A 19,933-nucleotide genomic window follows, 5' to 3' on the forward strand; every position below is an offset into this window, starting at 1 on the left:
ATGTTCCCTGAGCATTAGCCTTGACCTCTGGATTACTGATCCAGTGACATTACCACCACACACTATCTCCCCTCCCCTCTGACAGTCAATTCACAACAGTTGAACACCATATCTGTCTGTGTCTTTCTATTAAAACATATTTAAAACTGGTCACAAAGCACATCATCTATCTTTACTTTAATTGGTATCTTTGACTGGGTGTCAATTTTTGTCTGAATTTTACATTCCTGTGAAGCACCTTTGGACTTTTGACTCTGTTTAAGACATTATATAAATCCTAGTTGTTTTAGCTGCATAAAGGCATTTGTCTCTTTTGGAGGATGACTGTCTGCTGCCTTCCATTTTGAAACAGTGAAGGAAGCACAACCTCCATCATAGTAAGACTTCACAAAGTGCTTCACAGGAGTGATTATCAAAGCAAATTTGACACTGAGCCATGTTAAGAGATATCAGGACAGATGACCTAAAGCTTAATCAAAGAGGCAGATTTTGAAGAGTGTCTTAAAGGAGAAGAGATAGAGATAGAGAAAGATATTTTGGGAGAGAATTCCAGAGTTTAGGGCCCAGGCAGCTGAAGGACTCAGCAGAATAGATCTATGACTAATTTAGTGGGCTCCTACCACTAAGATGAATGTAATTCTGTTGCTGGCAGTAGACAGTGGTGCTAACTTTTTTTTAATATTCATGCATTGGATGTGGGTGTTGCTGGCTAAGCCAGCATTTATTACCCATCATTAAATGCCCTTGAGAAGGTGGTGGTGAGCTGCCTCCTTGAACTGCTGCAGTTCATGTGTTGTAGGAACACCCACAGTGCTGTTAGGAAGGGAATTCCAATGTTCTGATCCCCTGCTAGCTTTTCAGGGGATCCTTTTCAGGCCTCTCCCCACTCATCTGCCCTCCTTCCCTTTCATTTCCAACACAGTGTTGCAACATGCACTCAAACATTTAATTCACCTTTGCATTCCATGCCGTTCTCTGGAGACATGCTCCTCTACCTCACCTCCACTCTTGCTGTGGGCAAGCACCTGCAAATCTGCACATTAGTTTGAATTAGGACTTAACAAAGCCATTAATATTCAGGCCTGTACATTAAGTCCCGGTAGATTAACTACACCTTGATGTACTGGCATGCAGAATGACTGATGGTGCCGCTAATAGCAGAAGTGAAGCATGTTCCACTCTTCATTCATTCCTTTTCTAAGTGATGCTAAGGTAACCTTTGGCTGTTAGTCATGGCTCAACGGGCAACACTTTTGCTCCCAAGTCAGGAAGTTGAGAGTTCCAGTCCTACTCCAGAGATTTGAGCACAACTAGGCTGTCACTCCAATGTAGCACTGAGGGAGTGCAGCACTGTCGGATGTGGAGCCTTTTGGATGAGACATTAAACCAAGGCTCCACCTGCCTTCTCAAAGGGATGTAAAGGATCTCATGACACCATTTCAAAGAACAGCAGAGGAGTCATTCCAGGTGTCCTGGCTAATATTTATCCCTTAAATAACATCTTTCAAAAAGATGAGCTGACCATTATCACATTGTTGCTTGTTGGAGCTGGCTTTGCACAAAATGGCTGCCTCATTTCCTACATTACAACAGTGGCCACACGACAAAAAGAAATCACTGTCTATAAAGCACTTAGGAATATACAGAGGCAATGAAAAGTGCTATGTAAATGCAAGCCCTTTCATTCGTTCTCAGACAGACTGCTGACTATCTGGAGTGCCACAGGCAGAACAGGCAACTGCAGGAGGTAGCCACGGGCTGTTGAACCTCCATCCAATGTGAGTTACTCCCTTCATGAGAAAAGAGTAGAGATTGGTTGGAGTGGGAGCTCAAAACTTAACACATAGTAAGTCCCAGCAACTTCCCCCAAACTCAGTTTATGATTTCAGGAGATGAAATAATTAAATTCACTCACTCAATTTAGAATCACATAATCCTTAAATAGACTTATACAGGTGCTGAATCCTCTGCTAAATTCAGTTGAGTTAGGAATTTCACTCTCGGAGTTAGTTGACTGTTATTCATTAACATGATGCAAAGTTGACTGTTATTCATTAACATGATGCAATAGCTTTACAGACTTGGCAACATTATTATCAGTTATATTTTCACACTGCATCGCAGGCTAAATTGCACAAATGTCTTCTCAGCTGTACACGTAATGTTACAATGGGGTGGTTGTCATTATGAGGCCAGGTGACACAATAGGCACATCTTACATGTGCCAGTGTGTTGCTCTCTGCAAATGTCGCAGTAATAAACTAGGAGTACAATGTTGGCTTACCCTGTAAATAGAGGGATAGTTTTCCCAATGTGAGCTCCTGACTTGACACTTTTCCAAACCATTGGCAGCAACCGAAATTTCCAATAGCCACTCATGGCAGGAATTTGTAATCCATTCAGAAAAACACTTTTGCCCTAAGCACTGTGACTGCCTGTTTAATGCCACTGCTGTTAATGGCTGGTGAAAAAACACTTGCTGGCACAAGAACTAGGCAGAAAAGACAATTTGTTGATGAAAATAGCCTCTGTAAAGATAACAGAGTCCATTGTTCAGTCTGACACACCCGAGGAGGAGTGTCGCTCACAGGGCTGTTATTTTTCATCGAATAATTTAAACGGTTGGACAGCTGAGCCCATGATTTTGCCGCTGCCAGTGCTCTGTGCGAGTGCCACTCCTCATCAGTGGCATCTGACTGGAAAAACCAGCCCGAATAATATTTAAGTTTTCTTTCCCTTTAGTGCTGGCTCTCATTGTTACTTTATACTGAGTGTAATATGGAAATTTCCCTGCAAAGAGAAGGCTGGCAAAATACCTTAGAAATGTAGGGTAACTGCAGACTGCCGACATATTGGGTTCCAGGTGGTAGATTCTGAAAGGAAACAAAAAAGACATTATTAGTTATTCTTGTCTGTTTACACATGTCGCTTGTATAAAGGGCTGTATTTAGACTCAAGCTAAGAGGAAGGATCTGCAGTAAATAGATGATAAATTGAAACATCTAACAACATGCAACATTCTCTCACTCTGTGTGTTTCATTAGACCTCAGCCTGGGGTATTCTACCAGGGCCAAGTACAATGCAAAGCCTACACTTCTCAGCATCCTTGAGAACTGCCGAGTTCTGCTTAGGTATCAGTAAAGAAAGCATTGTGTTTTAATTCAGCATAACTGAGCAACAGTACTTTTTTTTTATTCATTCATGGGATGTAGGGATGCTGGCTAGGCCAGTATTTATTACCCATCCCCAATCACCCTTGTTCAGAGGGTACTTAAGAGTCAACCACAATACTGTGGGTCTGGAGTCACATGTAGGCCAGACCAGGTAAGGAAGGCAGATTTCCTTCCCTAAAGGAAGGACAATCGTGAACGAGATGGGTTTTTCTGATAATCAGCAATGGTTTCGTGACCAGATTTTTAGTGAATTCAAATTTCACCATTTGCCGTGGTGGGATTCGAACCCACGTCCCCAGAGCATTACCCTGGAATACTAATCCAGTGACAATACCACTACATCACCGCCTCCTCTAAATGTAATGGTTACAGTTTTCTGCATAGCAGTGTGACCAACTAGCACATGGGGAATCTCACAAAGTGCTAAAAGGAGGGAAGGATGAAAGAATTGTATTTAGATAGTGCCTTTTATGACTTCAGGACATCCTTTTTATGGTCAGTTCAGTACTTTTTGATATGTACTAACAATGGTCAGTTGGGAAACACAGCAGCCAATTTCCGCAAAGCAAACTCCCGAATACAGCAAGGTGATAAGAATCAGATAATGTGTGTGCTGTTGATTGAGAGATAAATATTGAACCAGAACATGGGGGATGACTCCCCTGCTCGTCTTCAAAACAGTGCCATGGAATCTTTTGCATCCACTTGAGAGGGAAGACAGAGCCATGAATTTAACAGCTCATCCAGGAGAAGTAGGTCCGACAGTAGTGCAGGATTGAGGGAGTGCTGCAAAGTATCAGATGTCAGGAATGGGTCTTGAATCCACAACCTTCTGCCTTAAAAGCAAAAATGCTACCAACTGTAGTAAACAGAAAAAGAACAGCTTTTATCCAGCCACCATTTTGGGTCATTAATAAATGATTCACTGCTGCAAGTAACCCATTTTACTACTGCATTGGTGTGTTATATTCAAAAGCAGTTTCTTAGCCTTGCAGTGTACATAACTATTCAATCATGTTGTGCTAGATTTGTTGTGATTAACACAGTGCAATTCACTGACAGCTTTCCCTAGTCTAACATTTACTCATTGTAACAGTGTGCACACTTCAAAAGTACTTAACTGGCTGTGAAGTACTTTGGGATGCCCGAAGGATATGAAAGGCACTGTAAAAAATACAAATCTTTATTTACACTTTTACAATCTGTGTGAGCCAAATCAACTGCACACTTGCAGTTTTTGCCCTGTATGGGTTAGTGTTTATCAGTGGAACCGGTGACCTTGTGTTAGCAAGTCAGTGTTGAAATGATGTTTTTTTTTCTAATTTGCAATTTTTTTTAGAAAACAAAGGGCACATATATATGTCCTCAATTAAAACAAAATCAAGATAAGCTGTTGGTTGAAGGAGAAGGAAGATCTGTGGGGAGTATTTCCTGTACAAACTACCCCACCCAGTACTGGCTTAAAGAAACCTGCGCAGCCACAGTCAACTTCGGCACTGTAACTTTCTAGTTTTGTTTGAAAATGTCACTTGCTTACAATCATAGCATCTTGCAGCACAGAAAGAGGCCATTCAGCCTCTTGTGTCTCTTTGAAACAGCTGTCCAATTTAGTCCCACATCCCAGCATTTTCCCCATATCCCAACAAATTAGTCCTTTGAAAGTAGTATGTCCAATTGCCTTTTGAAGGTTCCTCTGGAATCTGATTCCATCAGCCTTTCACGATGTGTGTTCCAGATCAAAACAACCTTCCGTGTGAAGGAATTTCTCCTCATTTCCCCACTATTTATTTGAACATTTACTTCAGATCCCTGACCTCTATACCTAACCCACATGCTGGAGGAAACAGTTTGTCCCTGCTTGTTCTATCAAAACCCTTTGTAATTTGGAAGACCTCTATTTGGTCATCCTTTAATCTTCTCTGCTCAAAGGATACGATCCCAACTTCTTCAATCTCTCCACATAAGTGAACTCTCTCATCCCCGCCATCATTCAGGTAAACCTCCTCTGTACCCTCTCAAGGCCTTTATTGTGGTGCCCTGAATTATGCACAATGCTCCAACTCAGGTAACTTAGAAAGGCTTAGTATAATTTTGTTGTTTTTTTTATCGTTCGACATTTCTTTCTGTAAAACTATCACATTAAGTTTGTCCCATGCGTAACGACTTAAATTGAAACACGTGCTTTAGACTGGAGCTGCCAGACTCTGAAGAGGTCCTTAATGGCTGAGGCTACAGGAGTAACTGCCAATGTAATCCCTTCTGACTTGTTACCTTTTGCTCAGCCCCGACAACAACCCATCCAGATGTTATAACTCCAGATGGGTAGAATTAAAAAAGCAGGAAAGTTACGTTAAACTTTTACTGAAGCTTGGTTAGGCCACACTTGAAATACTGTGAACAGTTCCAGACTCCATATTATAAACTGATACACGAGGCACTGGGGAAGGTGCAAAAAAGAAGATTGACTTGAATGACACCAGAACTGAGAGGTTATCGATCAGGAGAGATTAAACAAGCTGTGGTTCTTTTCACTAGGAAATAGAAGTTTAATGGATTACCTGTTCAGGTCTTATTAAGATTATGAAAAGGGTTAACACATTAGTCAGAGAGAGGATATTTCCACTTGCAGGGGAGACCAGAACAAAGGCCTATATATACATATATATTTATTTATAAGCCAGTCACTAATAAATCCCGTAGGGAATTCAGGAGAAACTCTTCACCCAGAGAGTGATGACAATGTGGAACTTGCTACCACAGGGAGTAACTGAGGTGACTGCTACTGATGCATCAAGGAGAAGTTAGATGAGCACATGAAGGAGAAAAGAATGGAAGGATACATGATGTAATAAGATGAAGAAGGATGAGGGGGCGTTCATGTGTAGTAGAAGGACTAGCATGAATCTGATGGGTTGAATGGTCTGTTTCTGTGCTGTAAATATTTGACCAATACAGGGGCTCCAGGTTGACTCAGAAGTCGAGTCTCCTGCTTATCTAGCAGAAACCAACAGGACCTCTTTTGCTGGCTAAAAGAGATGGCGAGACTTGTTGCCTGTCGATGAGAGAGCAGTCATGGAGCAGACGTCAGGTAATTCTGAGCTGGGGGAAGTACATTTCTACAAGGGGGGGCGGTGGGGGTGGGGGGAATGAGAGAGAGGAAGGAAGGGAACAGTTCAGATGGACAGGCAGGGGAATGGGAAATGTATCAAATGGGGAGGGGGAAGGAAATGGGAGAGCCAGACAGGTGTCACGTGGGGAGGGGGAAGGAAATGGGAGAGACAGACAGACACCACATGGGGTGGGGGAACGGAACAGCATAGATGCACAGACATTATTATAGACAGCAGAGATAGGATGGACATTGTTCATGGTGTGGAGGGATGTGGAATGAATGTCGAATGAGGTAAGGCTCGATGATCACATGGAGGTAAGCTAGTTGGACCTGGCGCAGAAGAACTCCAGCTCCTCCTGTTCCAAAAGCAGTGCTGTAAAGGTTATTACCCCATGGATCTGGGCCTTCTGACCTCCTTTCACCTGCCAGGATTCCTGAGCTCCAGGAAACACAGCTTCCATGGGCTAAAAACAAAATAGTGGCACGTAGCCTCCTTAAAGGATCTTACTGCCCGAACTACCCTTTAAGAATAGATGATTCACCTGCCCTCTTGACCCAGGATGTTAATACTGAATTTGTGCTGCAATAGAATATATACTTTTAAGTTGTAACGCAGCTCAGTTGTCCCCAGTTGGGAAAGGATTAATGAAACATTGAAAGAGTATATGAACCAGTTTTCTCCGGGTGTCTGAAAGGAACTGGGAGAGTCTGTGACTTTACTTTGCTTTCTTGGAAATAAACCTGTTTTAAGGTACAGGCTAAGTTCAGACTCATTCTTCCTCAATGTACGATTATTGGAATTAACACAGGATAGGTTCAAAAATTTTAAAATTTCACTTTCCTACCTGTCCCAAGCTCACCAGTCCCTGAGGGTTAAAATCATCCCTAAGGTGTTATCTCACATCACTGGTAAAGTAAAGTGTCACAGGCCCCCTTCAAGTGCCTGGCCTTTATGTAATGAGTCCAGGCCATGTGTGTGAGCAGCTTTTAAATGTAGAGATGCAGTGAGCCTTACCCAATCTTACACACATCCACTTGCCAGCAGAGCTCACAAAGGTTCGGGTCAATGTCAAAAGGCAAATCAATCTAATGCTCATTTGTTTATATTCAAAGGGTATAATTTTGATTAAGCAATGGCAGCAAAAGTGCTCCCATCTGCTGAAAGCATATAATTATCTTATTCATAAACAGGTCAAGCTAGTGTGGTACTCTCGGCGTGATGGGGGAGGGGGAGAAATTCCTGGGAGTTGCTCAGCTGATTAGAAACCACAATAAAAAGGGCAAGGCTTGCAGCTGTAACCAGAACAATTACTCATCACCCACAACCTTACTGTAACTACCCCTGTGTAATATGGAAGTTAATTCCCTCTCTATCTTCACAATGTAAAAAGGGCATAAAGATGGTCAGCTAGGTAGAGGTCAGCTAGGTAGAGCTACACATTTACATCCCATTGGGGAGTGGGGTACACTGGGCCAACAGATTACCTTTTTAAAGAGATCAGCTGCTGGGCTAAAGGACAATAAAGCCATGGGGTGACATCTGCTAATCAGCTCTTGAGCACAATAGAGTGTTGGAGCTGATGGTGTGAGAATCTATTCAGAAACTGCTGCCGAAGCCGTTGAAACAAAGGTTCAAGTGAGCTGAAATGTAAAATTAAGCCCATTAAAGTTTCTTCCACAGACACATTAAACCACTGATAGGGAAAGGTTGAGATTGGGATAAGAGTGGGTTCAGTTTTGTAAGTTAGGTACACTGATCAAGATGTTCTGACATCCCTTGCCCTTGCCCCTGCCCCCTGTCGCCTACTCATTCTGTGCCAAGTGCGCTAATCTCAGTCAAGGTGGTAGCAGAGGGCAGTAAAATATACCCTGAGTACCCTGGACAGGTGATGCAACTGCCTCCAACCCACACCGCACTCTATGCTGAATACTGTGTCAACAATGAGCCCAGACAGAAGCATGATCCTATCAGTGAACTACTGAAGGGGGAAAGCGTGTATGCAATTATCACACAACTTCAGAAGCAGAGTAGAGAGAAACGGGAATAGAATTTGGGGTATCTAAAACACCACTGAACATGAGCAGAACCATCAACTTCCTCACTTCTGTCTTCTTTCAAAGTATTTACTGTATCAAACAAAATCTAAGTTCTCTTCTCATACTTCTTCCCTTAGGTCTCACAAATAAGGCGGCCAAATTTGAGCTGTGCAATGTTCACTGAGATTGCTAAGGCGTGGGTAGGAGCTTCATAATTGGCCACAAACACTATGAATTAGCAAAGGGAAGCTTGGCCACTGACTCAACTTGGCTGCTTTGCCTCCTATATTAGCCAACTGACACCTTCTTGAGGGGCGCACCAAGAAGTTATGGTCACTTGCCCAAGCTCCCAGAAGGCAACTCGAATCCAAGAACCATTCCCAATGAAGGAAGCCGATGCACTCAGGAGGGCCAGAAAGAATGGAAGGAGCTTGAAACTGAATAAGATCATTCAGCAGAGTACAGACCCAATAAAGTTACTTCAGCTCTATGGTTATCAGAGTTCTGGGGAGAATAATCTTTCCTGGATATCTCTCACTCTACTTTTAATCCATTTCAATGTCTCAATTAAACTAAAACTTGTCATTATTTGTAGACATCTAGTACTTAACGTATGAAATAAATCCCACAATAGTCTTCATTGTGATCATCCAGTTGCTACCCTTTTATTCTAGAACTACTAGCCCTCATTCCAACACTGCTCTGAACCCCTTGCAGTGGGCACCTTGACTGCCCATCATATCTTTCCAGGGAGAGGTGGCACCAGATTACTGTTCAATGTCACCCCATTGACATTCAAACCACAACCAGGAACTATTCTGGTAATGAGCTGTGTCCATAAGCCCACATCTGATGCCACTGTGGTACTCCTAAGGAACTTCAGCAACATACAGAAACTATAACCATGTGTCCCTCTAGGCTTCCCCCAACTCCCCCCTTACATTCTTCAGAAATTTCTCGTCACCACATTATCTTGGTATGGTAATATAGTGGTTATGTTACAAATACTGGAAGAGTAATCCAGAAGTGTAGGTTATAAAGTACAGAAGAAAATCAAGAATCTCACCACATTAGTTTGAGAATTTGAATAAGTTACTAAAAAAAAAAACTGGAAATAAAAAACTTGTAAATGTACTAGTGAAAAAGTGACCATAAAGTTATTTAAAATGTAACTGGTTCACCAATGCCCTTTAGAGATAGGAGCCTTCCAACATATGAATCCAATCCCTCATCCGCATTCCTGACACTTAGCTGTTCTCTGAAGTGGCTTAGCAAGGTATCAAACTGCTAAAATAGCAGTGGTTTAAGAAGACAGCCCATCACCACCTTCCCAGGGCAATGAGGGATAGACAATAAAAGCCAGCCTTGTAGTGATGCCCACATCCCAAGAGTCAATAAAACTTAAAAAGTCAGCTCACTCCAATATATAGTTTGCAAGCAAAGTGGAGTCTCGACAGGAGCTGTGTGTCAGAAGGCATTAGAGTGACTCCTCCTTCAGCATCTCCCCCCTCTACAGGCCACGACCATCAAAGAACTGAGCAGATAAGTTTCTCTCAGAGTCAAAGGATTCAAGTAACTGTTGGGATGTGAACCCATTGCCATCTGAATGGGAGGCAGGTCAGGGCCAGGTAAAGGCACAGTCAGGCCCCTCCCCCAGAGCAAGTGAAGTAAAGCTCTCCTTTCAGTCTGAATGCTGTAACGTGGCAACACTTGGACTTGAGCCAAAGTTTAGGGAGTTTATCGCAAGTGCTTATTTGTTTAGTTTCACCTGTCAAGAATGCTGTCAGTCACAAAAATCAATCCCATGCACCGCCTCCTATACCTCAACATTTTACATTCAAATGAGTCATCGCTGAAGAAATGCTTTCTGTCACCTGACACTTATTCATTTTTTTTTTGACCTTGGTTTTTGTGAAGGCATGGGGAAACAACCCCCTTTACTGTTAGGAACGCCAGTGAGAAATTTAGCTGTTCAGAGTCCATTTATGATGGGTATGCAGAGAATGTGCGTGCCAACAATCACTTGCTTTTAAAGTGTTGTTCTTGTTAAAACAGACACAAACTGCAGATACAGGATAGGTAAAGTTCTGAGCACCAAGCATGTCACAGAACAGGAAAGAACATTGGACAGGAGGCTGGACCAAGACACCATTGTAACTTGCTCGTGCTACATAACCCAAAATTTTGTGTAAAAATACCCCCTCGAAAGCTCCTAAAACAGATTGTGCTAACTGCTTGGTAAAGACAGTGAATTACATTTACTAATGCCTCCCCTTCTTGTGCTGGAATTTACTCCTATTTCTTTGAGGGTACCAATTTGTGCTAGCCTGTTATCTGTAGGCATCAAAATCCTTATGACACCTAGTCCTTGGATTTCAAAAACTGAAAGTGAGCAAGCTATTTGAACAAAAGAGGCGTTACCACCAACCTTAGTTTCTGGCCTCATTCCAAAGTTACACAGATCAGGACTGCAACCTTATCTTATTTCATTCCTACTGATATGGCCCCAGAGGAGCTCAGCTAACACAGGTCACACCCGGAATCAAAAGATCATATTGTACTTAGGCAGTAATACCCAAAGCTGCTGCATTTTAACTCAGCTATTTTTCTTCTAATTTCAGTCATAAAAATGTGGTGGGCTCTTCACGATCAGCATTCCAATGCTGGAATCCTGAACAGTAAGCAGATTAAAGTGAGGATACAGCAGAGATCTTTGATCACATGAGATTCCATTTTCCTACATAGGATGTGCTGGTAAGTTCATTCTGATTGTTAGTGGAATAACAGTGCTTTAATTATCTATTGTGGTAATTGAGTTTATAGTTGGAGAGGAGGTGTTTTCAATCACTCACACAAAATGTGTTTTATTGAGCTAGCATATGTTACAGACCAGATGATTTCCTACAGTCTCTCCAATTCTGTGCAAGTCAGAAACAATTGGTGCTTTCATGGAAAATATATTATGAAACGTGTAATAAAAGGGCAAGAGAAAATTTATCCTCCAACATAACATTATTTTAGAGAAGTTAGATGGTCTCTAAAACTATAGATCAATATTGGAAGCTCAAAATAGGCAATAGCCAATCACCTAAACATCTATTATTGGCAGGTAAAGAAAACTGGGAGCAGTAAACAGGCTACCAAGATAGATTTCACTCTCCACTCATGCCTGGTGACATACACATACTGACACACTTGAACGATCACACACACACTGACATGGTCACAAACATTGGGCAGGATCTTGCCCGTAATGGGGTGCTTGCAGGGGTGGTCAGGAAGCCAACCACTGCAAACGATCGGATCTAAAACCATGAAACCAGCAGGCCCACCATACTCCGAGCTTTTAGAAATCCTTATTAGATTTAAAATATCCAAGCTCAGAACCGAAGAGATGATAATCTGGTCTTGATAACCAGTGTCAGGCAAACTATAACACTGCAATACCAGTCACTGTCATAACATTAGAAACATGGCAGCTGGTTTGTACACAGCAAGCTCCCATAAGCAGCAGTAAGATTAATAACCAGATAATCTTTTCATTTCGTGAAGTTGGCTGAAGGATAAATGTTCGCCAGGAAACCAAGGAGACCTCCCCCGCTCTTCTTTGAAATGCTGCCATGGAATCACCTGAGAGGGAGACAGAAATTTAGTTTAATGTCTTATCTGGAATACAGCAGCTTTGGCTGTGCAGCATTGCACAATACTGCATTCGAGTGTTTACCTAGATTAATGTGTTTGCGTCTCGGAAGCTGGAGTTGAAATCTGACTCAGAGGCAAGAGTGCTACCCACTGCTAACACTTAATATATAGTGGTAAATGAATGGAGAGCAATTATTTTGCCACAAGGCTCACCTTGGCATTCGTAAGCAGATCTCAGTTTGTGCCACCAGAACACAGCTTGACTGAATTACTGCCTGTAACTCAGGCCAGGAATCATCACAGGCGGGATGGAAAATTTGACAGACCAGCTGAAGGCCCGTTGACTTCGGGTGGGACCAGAAAATCCCAGCCTCACGAGTCCATTCTCAATGGGTAAGTGGATCATCTGGAGTGCTAATGAGTCATAAGGATCAACTACATCACTGTCCTGTGATGGAGTTAGCTGGGGATTCTACAATGCCCTGTGCATTCATGAGGTGCGCAAGCTGAAATCAGCCGGGGTTTGTCAATCACTAGACAGTAACACTTTCTGGAAAGTGTATACATTCAAGTGTGTGTGTCCTTACCTGTGCTTATCAGTGTATCAATGGGCAGAAAATCACGCTTGGCCGCAGCGTGAAATAAAGAACAGTGCTGTCGACTGAGCATGCTGAGGTCAACGTGCACTCTCACGATAGTTAGGTCAGCGGGAGCTGGTAACGCGCCCATCAACAATTAAAAGGCCTATTTAGGCCATTAAGTTAACAATTGTACTGACTTTTTCACTGCCCTAACGGTTGACGAGCAGGCGAAAGGGCCAAGCAGCCTTTACATTTTTTAGGAAACCTCATCCAGGGCCGCGATGAGGTTTCCAAAATCAAATACAAATAAAATTAAAATTTAACACTTGAATTAAAAACATGTCGCTGCTCATGTGACAGTCACATAAGGGGACATGTTTTATGATATTTTTATTTTCTTTCCTTTTTTTTTTCTTGAACAGCGCTTCACCTCCTTGAGGTAGCTCCGTGCCTCAGGGAGATTGAGGCATTCTTTCTCACGCATGCACACAAATTGCGCACTAGGCCCACTCTCCCTCCCTCCCTCCCCCACCCCACCGCCCGCACAGGCAGCACTCAGCTCTGCCGCTCGCGATCCATTCTGGGCAGGCCTTAATTGGCCCGTCCGCGTAAAATCGCGGTGCGGAGCCGATCGTCTGCGGTGGTCGGCTTCCTGACCGCCCCCGCAAGCACCCCCCCCCACCACCCCCACGGGCAAGATCCTGCCCAATGTATGTGACCATGTCAATGCGTGTGTGATCGTTCAAGTGTGTCAGTATGTGTATGTCACCAGGCACGAGTGGAGAGTGAAATCTATCTTGGTAGCCTGTTTACTGCTCCCAGTTTTCTTTACCTGCCAATAATAGATGTTTAGGTGATTGGCTATTGCCTCTTTTGAGCTTCCAATATTGATCAAATGGTGAGCAGACATGGACTTTGCTGTGATGTTTTATTGAGCCAAAAGCTGTATCCAAACTCACTGGACTTAAATTAGGAATGATTAGTTGGGCAAGTTACTGAGCAGTTGTGGAAATGTTCAGTGCATTCAGGAGAGGGCAGCATGAGGGCTATAACAAGGTGGGGAAACACGTTAAAAACTCCATACAAGCTGCCATTACCACAGAATCAGATCCATTTGGAAGCAGGTTTTACAAAGCTACACCCAAAATACAAATTACTACAGCTCAACATATTGGGTAAAATGGAAGGATACAGTTTTAATACTAATTCACAAGTCTCATCAAATTGGCACAGTGCTGAAGATTGGCCTATCACTGAACAACATACCTAGGTGTTGGTTTAATGAATTAATGTACTCAGCTCATAGCCTCGCAGAAAGGGAACTCTAATCAGAAGTGGAGTCAACACGACCCTAGCGAGGGTCAAATTTGTACACAGCAAACTCCCAAAAACAGCAATGTGATGATGACCAAATCGCCTGTTTCTGTGATATCTCATTGAGATATTGACCATGATACTGGGGATAACTCCCCTGTTGTCAAAAAAGTGCCATGGAATCTTTTATATCCACTTTAAGAAAGCAGACAAGGTTTCGGCTTGATGTCTCATCCAAAAGACCTCTGACAGTGCAGCACTCTCCCCTCAATGTTAGCCTAGGTTTTTGTGCTCAGGTCTCTGCAATGGGATTTGAGTCCACAGACTTCTGATTCGAATGCAACAGTGCTACCAACTGAGCTACAGCTGACACATGGAGGACAAAAAGCTGATTTTGAATTTCATATGAACTCCCACCATGGAAAATAAAAGTTTTCAATATCACACTGGTCAACAACCTTTTTGAGCATTTAAAAATAAAAAGGTTTATTTTTAAAATTTCTCTCTCTGTTCCTTTCTCACCCCTTCATCAGATGAGAGTAGGGATCAGTGTGATTCTGAAACTAGCTACAACACCTATAAATGATAAAAACAAAAAAACTGCAGATGCTGGAAATCCAAAACAAAAACAGAATTACCTGGAAAAACTCAGCAGGTCTGGCAGCATCGGCGGAGAAGAAAAGAGTTGACGTTTCGAGTCCTCATGACCCTTCGACAGAACTGTCGAAGGGTCATGAGGACTCGAAACGTCAACACCTATAAATGATGTTCAGTGAATTCCCATTCCCACAAATGCAGAACTGCACCAAGAGCTCTGATTTGTAAACAAAAGGTTATGCTCCTTAAATCAATAGTGTTACCTACAAAGGCTATTTTATATAGAATATGAGAGCTTACACTGATATAGCACACACTCAGGCTGTCCCCAAAGTGTTTCACAGCCAATGAATTACTTTGTATCTTGCTAAGTAGACATAGCCAGCACCGAATTTGCGCAGAGCAACTTCCCACAGACAGAAAATGAAATAAATGAATGGCATTAGGATATCTTTTTGTTCATGAGGGATATTTGGAGGTTCATGGAGACATATAAAGGAAATGCATTGAAAACAATGTAGCCACAGTCACGAACAAAATTCACACCAGTTCTCCAGAAGCTATATTCTCAGTAGGGAGGTGTCAAGTAACCAACTAATCACGACCTTCTAGAAGCAACAGGGAGAGAGACTGTCTGAGACCAGTCACCTCTATCACTTGCTTGTGGCTGGGGAAGGTGACTGGTGTGGGGAGGATCATCAAATGAAGAGGTTTTTGTGAAACTATAAAGTGTAACTAGAATATTAAGATTAAAACTCATCAAGCTCATTTTGGCAGCATGCCCCAGCCGCATCATTTCTGCCACTGAAGAGAAGAATAGCAATATTATGGGAACATTATTATCTCCAAGTGCCGCAGCACCCTGACTTGGACACATATCATCATTCCTTAATTGTTGCCGGGCTAAAATCTTATAACCTCTACCCAACAAGATTGAGCAATCTGCTGCCTGTCTTCTAACTCGCACAAAGTCCTGTTTGCCCATTAGCACCATAATCACTCCCAGTCCAGCAACACCTCGATTTTAAAATGCTCAACCTTGTTTTCAAATCTCACCATGGCCTCACCTCACCCTTCCTCTGTGATCTCCTCTTGCCTTTCAACCTGCAATAGCTGCATTCTTCCAGTTCATGGATGATGAAAGGATGTTTCCCCTTGTGGGAGAGACTAGAACTAGCTATGGGACACAGTTTAAAAATAAAGGGTCTCCCATTTAAAATGAAGAGGAAGGGGATTTTTTTTCTTTTGGTGGGTCATGAGTCTTTGGAACTCTCTACCCCAGAGAGTGGTGGAGGCAGGGTCATCGAATATTTTTAAGGCAGAGGTAGATAAATTCTTGACTAACAAGGGAGTCAAAGATTTCCAGGGGTAGATGAGAATGTGGAGTTGAGGGCACAATCAGATCAGTCATGATCTTATTGAATGGTGGAGCAGCCTCAAGGGGCTAAATGGCCTACTCGTGCTCCTAATTCATATGTCCATATGTTTTTGTGTTACGAAAGTATAATAAGTTTCATAATATAATTCTGGTTTATTGTAAAGTAGGCCTATGGGTGTGAGTGTAGATGGTTCTGTCTGTGAGACTTAATTACATTTGGAGTCAGGTAGACTGCAAGCTTGAAATTATCAAAAGAAGTTAGATGTAGAAATGTACTTGAAATGCTAATGAGTGAACATGATTGTGGTCTTAGTATGAAAGGTGTATGAAAGGAATTTGCATTTTTAGATAAGTGAAGGGATTGTTTGGACTTCCAAGGGATGTTTGTCTGTTTACAACTAGCCAGATAAGCAAGGCTAAGCAATGTGTTTATTTTCCCCAAAGGTTACTAACAATATTGGCAACATGAAATTTTTATATTATGGGAAAGGTACAGTTCCATGGAACAATGGAATCTACATATTAAAGAGAGAGAAACATATATAAGGGAGAATGAAAGGCTATGTTGTGCAAAGGCCATGTAAGATCTAACAGGAGTGTAGAAACAGCCTTGAAGAAGCCTCTAGCCATTTGTGTATAAGTCTGTTGTGTCCAGTAACTAAAGTTGGAGAAAGCCATTTGGAATTCCACTGTCAAGTGGGTACTGTGTTAACTTGCTGTTTTTTTTTTAAACCTAAAATCTATTTTGGACTGTCGCCTTAAAGAGGGTGTGTAATTGGGAGTCAGGTTAATTAGGAATTTTAGGATTTGATATAGTATTAAGTAATTGTAGTCTTATGTATGTGCTTGAAATCTTTTCTTCTGTTAATGAATATTTTAATTTAATTTTTGAAATCTCTAAAGGTCTTAGTGGATTCATTGCTTCTGAGTTCAGTGCACACATCTTCTCATAATAAATACAAATTGCAAAACCGTTGTGATAGTGTGACTAAGTTTGCAGATTTGGTCCACCTGGCACAGATCATCTGCCACATCATAACATTGGCCTGAGCATCCCTGATATCAATTATTCTGCATTGGCACCGGCGTCTTCGGCTGCTGAGGCCAGAAGCTCTGGAATTCCCTCCCAAAGTCTCTCCACCTCCTCCAAGACGCTCTTTAAAACTTACCTCTTTGACCAAACTCCCCAAGTATCTCCTTTACGTGGCTTGGTGTCAAAGTATGTGTGAAATGCCTAGGACGTTTCACTACATTAAAGTTCTTGTTGTAGACTTATGAGAACATTGCAACTGTTCAAGTAAAAGTTCCACCACAACTTTTCAGGTCAATGAGGGATGAACAATAAATTGGGTTTTGCCATCAGCATCCATATTCTGAGAACAAATAAAATATCTAATATGTTTTCCAAGGGTGTGCACATTTGATACCCAAGATCAAGTTGTTGCCTAATAACTCAGTGCTTTTGAACAGAAATTGCTGACCAGCTATAGCTATGTCACGGTTTCATGGTTTCTTTGGGAGGGAATTCCAAAGCTTCTGGCCTCAGCAGCCAAAGGCGTGGGTGCCAATGCAGAATAATTGATATCAGGGATGCTCAGGCCGATGTTATGATGTGGCAGATGATGTCTGCCAGGTGGACCAAATCCACAAGGGAAACTTAGTCACACTGTCACAATGGTTTTGCAATTTGTATTATAAGATGATGTGTGCACTGAACTCAGAAGTAATGAATCCACTAAGACCTTTAGAGATTTTAAAAATTAAATGAAAATATTGATTAACAAAAGAGAAGATTTCAAGCACATACATAAGACTACAATTATTTAATACTATAACAAATTCTAATATGTATTAATTTTACTGCAAAACACTTTTCATTCACTCACACAACACATACGGGAGAAACCTTCTGGTCCAGTCAGCCTGGCTCACACAATTGAGGCACCTTGTGCATTAGCACTGTAGAAGACCTACTCCATCCTTTCCCAAACTACCTGATCCCCTAGCAGAGACAATAAACCAGATTAAAATCCAACTTGAGGGAGTCAAAGCCTAGGAAATTCCTCTTTACCTCCAAAGTGATTGAAACTAATGCAGAGGAGACCACTTGGCTCCAATAATTCTATGTAGTCTGAAACATTGGGACAAGGTGATCCCTGTTACAGCAGAAACAGGTCCAACTCTCTCATATTGGCAAGATGATATGAATTTGCTTCACCTTTTTTTAAAAACTCATTCATAGGATGTGGGCTTGTTGGCAAGGCCAGCATTCATTACCTATCCCTAATTGCCCATTAGATGGTAGTGGTGAACTGTCCTCTTGAATACAGGTGAGTGGCTTGTTAGGCTGTTTCAGAGGGCATTTAAGAATCAACCAGATTGCTATGGGTCGAGTATATAGCCAGAATGTTTAAGCACAGGTTTGTTCCCTAAAGGACATAAGTAATCAGATGGATTTTTCAAACAATTCGATAGTTTCATTACTGATAGTTTTTATCTCAGATTCCTTTAGTTGAATTTAAACTCCCTAGCTGCGTAGATGGTCGAATTTTTACTCATGTCTTTAGATTATTCATCTAGGCCTCTGAATTATTAGATGAAACACTCAAATTCACTATCATCAGCACACTTCAATTTTCATCTTACCAACCAATGCACAAAAGGTTAATGTTCATATGCCTACGCCATATGAGATCACATGTTCAATGACTATCTATTTCTCAATGTTTATCTACCAAAGATGCAACTGGCTACATCCGGATTCTCAATTAACCAGATATGCCATGTGACTAACATTGGACAACGCTGGAACTAACTTTCAGTTATGATTTTAGTACCGAAACAATGCATGCTCAATGTTGGCTTGGGGGCTTATTAATGGACTATGTCATAATTTGGCTTGTAACGCTGTTCTACAATTTTATTTGTTAATCCAAAAGAAAGGTGGAAGTGATTTGTTCCCTCCTTGTTTTGCTGAGTTTCCTGCCTTTACTTCAGCTTTTCTGTCTGCAAGCTGCTCTGCTAAGGTCTGGCTGAATGAGATTTCCTCAAACTTTTGCTGATTTGAAATCTTGCTCATGCATGGGATGGGACCTGGAATCAAACCACCTGAGCATGATTTGCTTTTAACAAATCAATGCTGGTTTTCATTTATTAACCCCTATTTTTCCAAGTGCCAAATCATTTTGTCCCCGGATTGTCGTCTCTACAAGTTTTCACACTTTGAACGTTGGGCTGACTGGCCTATAATTGATGTGTTTATTCCTCTCGCAGTGGTGTAACCTTTGCAATCCTCCAGTCCACTATCACCACTCTAATGTCCAAGGAGCATTGAAATATTGTGACCAGAGCCTCCACAATTAGCACCCTTACTTTCCTTAATAACCTAGAATCCCATCTGGACTGGATGGCTTTTTTTCCCCCCCCACTGAGTGCAGCCAATCTTTGAGGTATCTCCTCTTGACATATTTTTATTCTATCTCATTTATCTACTAACATCTTCTTTCACAGTTATTAGCATCATCCACTTTACTGAAGACAGATGCAAATACTCATTTAATAATTAAGCCATGCCCTCTGCCTCCATAAAATGATCTTTTTGATACCAATTCAACCCTATCTTTCCTTTAACAGCCTTTTTACTACTTATATCTTTATAAAAGGACTTTTGGGTCCCCTTTTATATTACCCACTAATTTATTCTCATACACCACCTTTGTCCCTCTTATTTCCTTATTCAGTTCTCCTCAGTACTTTCTTGTTTTCTCCCGGATTACAAACCTACCATTTATCATTCTCCTTTCTGTGTTTCATTTTAATCAGTATATCCTTAGGCATCCAGGGAACTTTGCTCGGTTGCCCTTCCTTTCCCTCTTGTGGCAATGTGTCTAGTCTGTACCTGAAGGCCTCCCATTTTTATTTTACCACCCAATCTCTAATTCCAAGCCACTGGGCCAGATGCCTTCGCCACTCACTGAAATTAACCCTCGTCCAGTTGAGTATTTTCCTTGTCCTTCTCCATAACTGCTCTAAACTTCCTGGTACTGTGATCTGTTTCCTAATGCTATCCCATTGAAACACATTTCACTTGTCCTACTT

The 19,933-nt window shown here is 41.8% G+C and overlaps 1 protein-coding gene across 1 annotated transcript in view; it reads right to left on the reverse strand.

Annotated features, from left to right (window-relative positions):
• The window catches only part of LOC121290111 (pleckstrin homology domain-containing family A member 2-like), a 105,370-nt gene that overhangs the window by 51,673 nt on the left and 33,764 nt on the right, over nucleotides 1–19,933 (reverse strand). The window contains exon 3 of the mRNA XM_041210295.1: nucleotides 2,817–2,873. Coding sequence (XP_041066229.1) covers nucleotides 2,817–2,873 — 57 coding nt within the window. The remainder of the gene's footprint in view (nucleotides 1–2,816; nucleotides 2,874–19,933) is intronic.

The sequence above is a fragment of the Carcharodon carcharias genome, chromosome 17, assembly GCF_017639515.1.
Source record: "Carcharodon carcharias isolate sCarCar2 chromosome 17, sCarCar2.pri, whole genome shotgun sequence".
Taxonomy (NCBI): Eukaryota; Metazoa; Chordata; class Chondrichthyes; order Lamniformes; family Lamnidae; genus Carcharodon; species Carcharodon carcharias.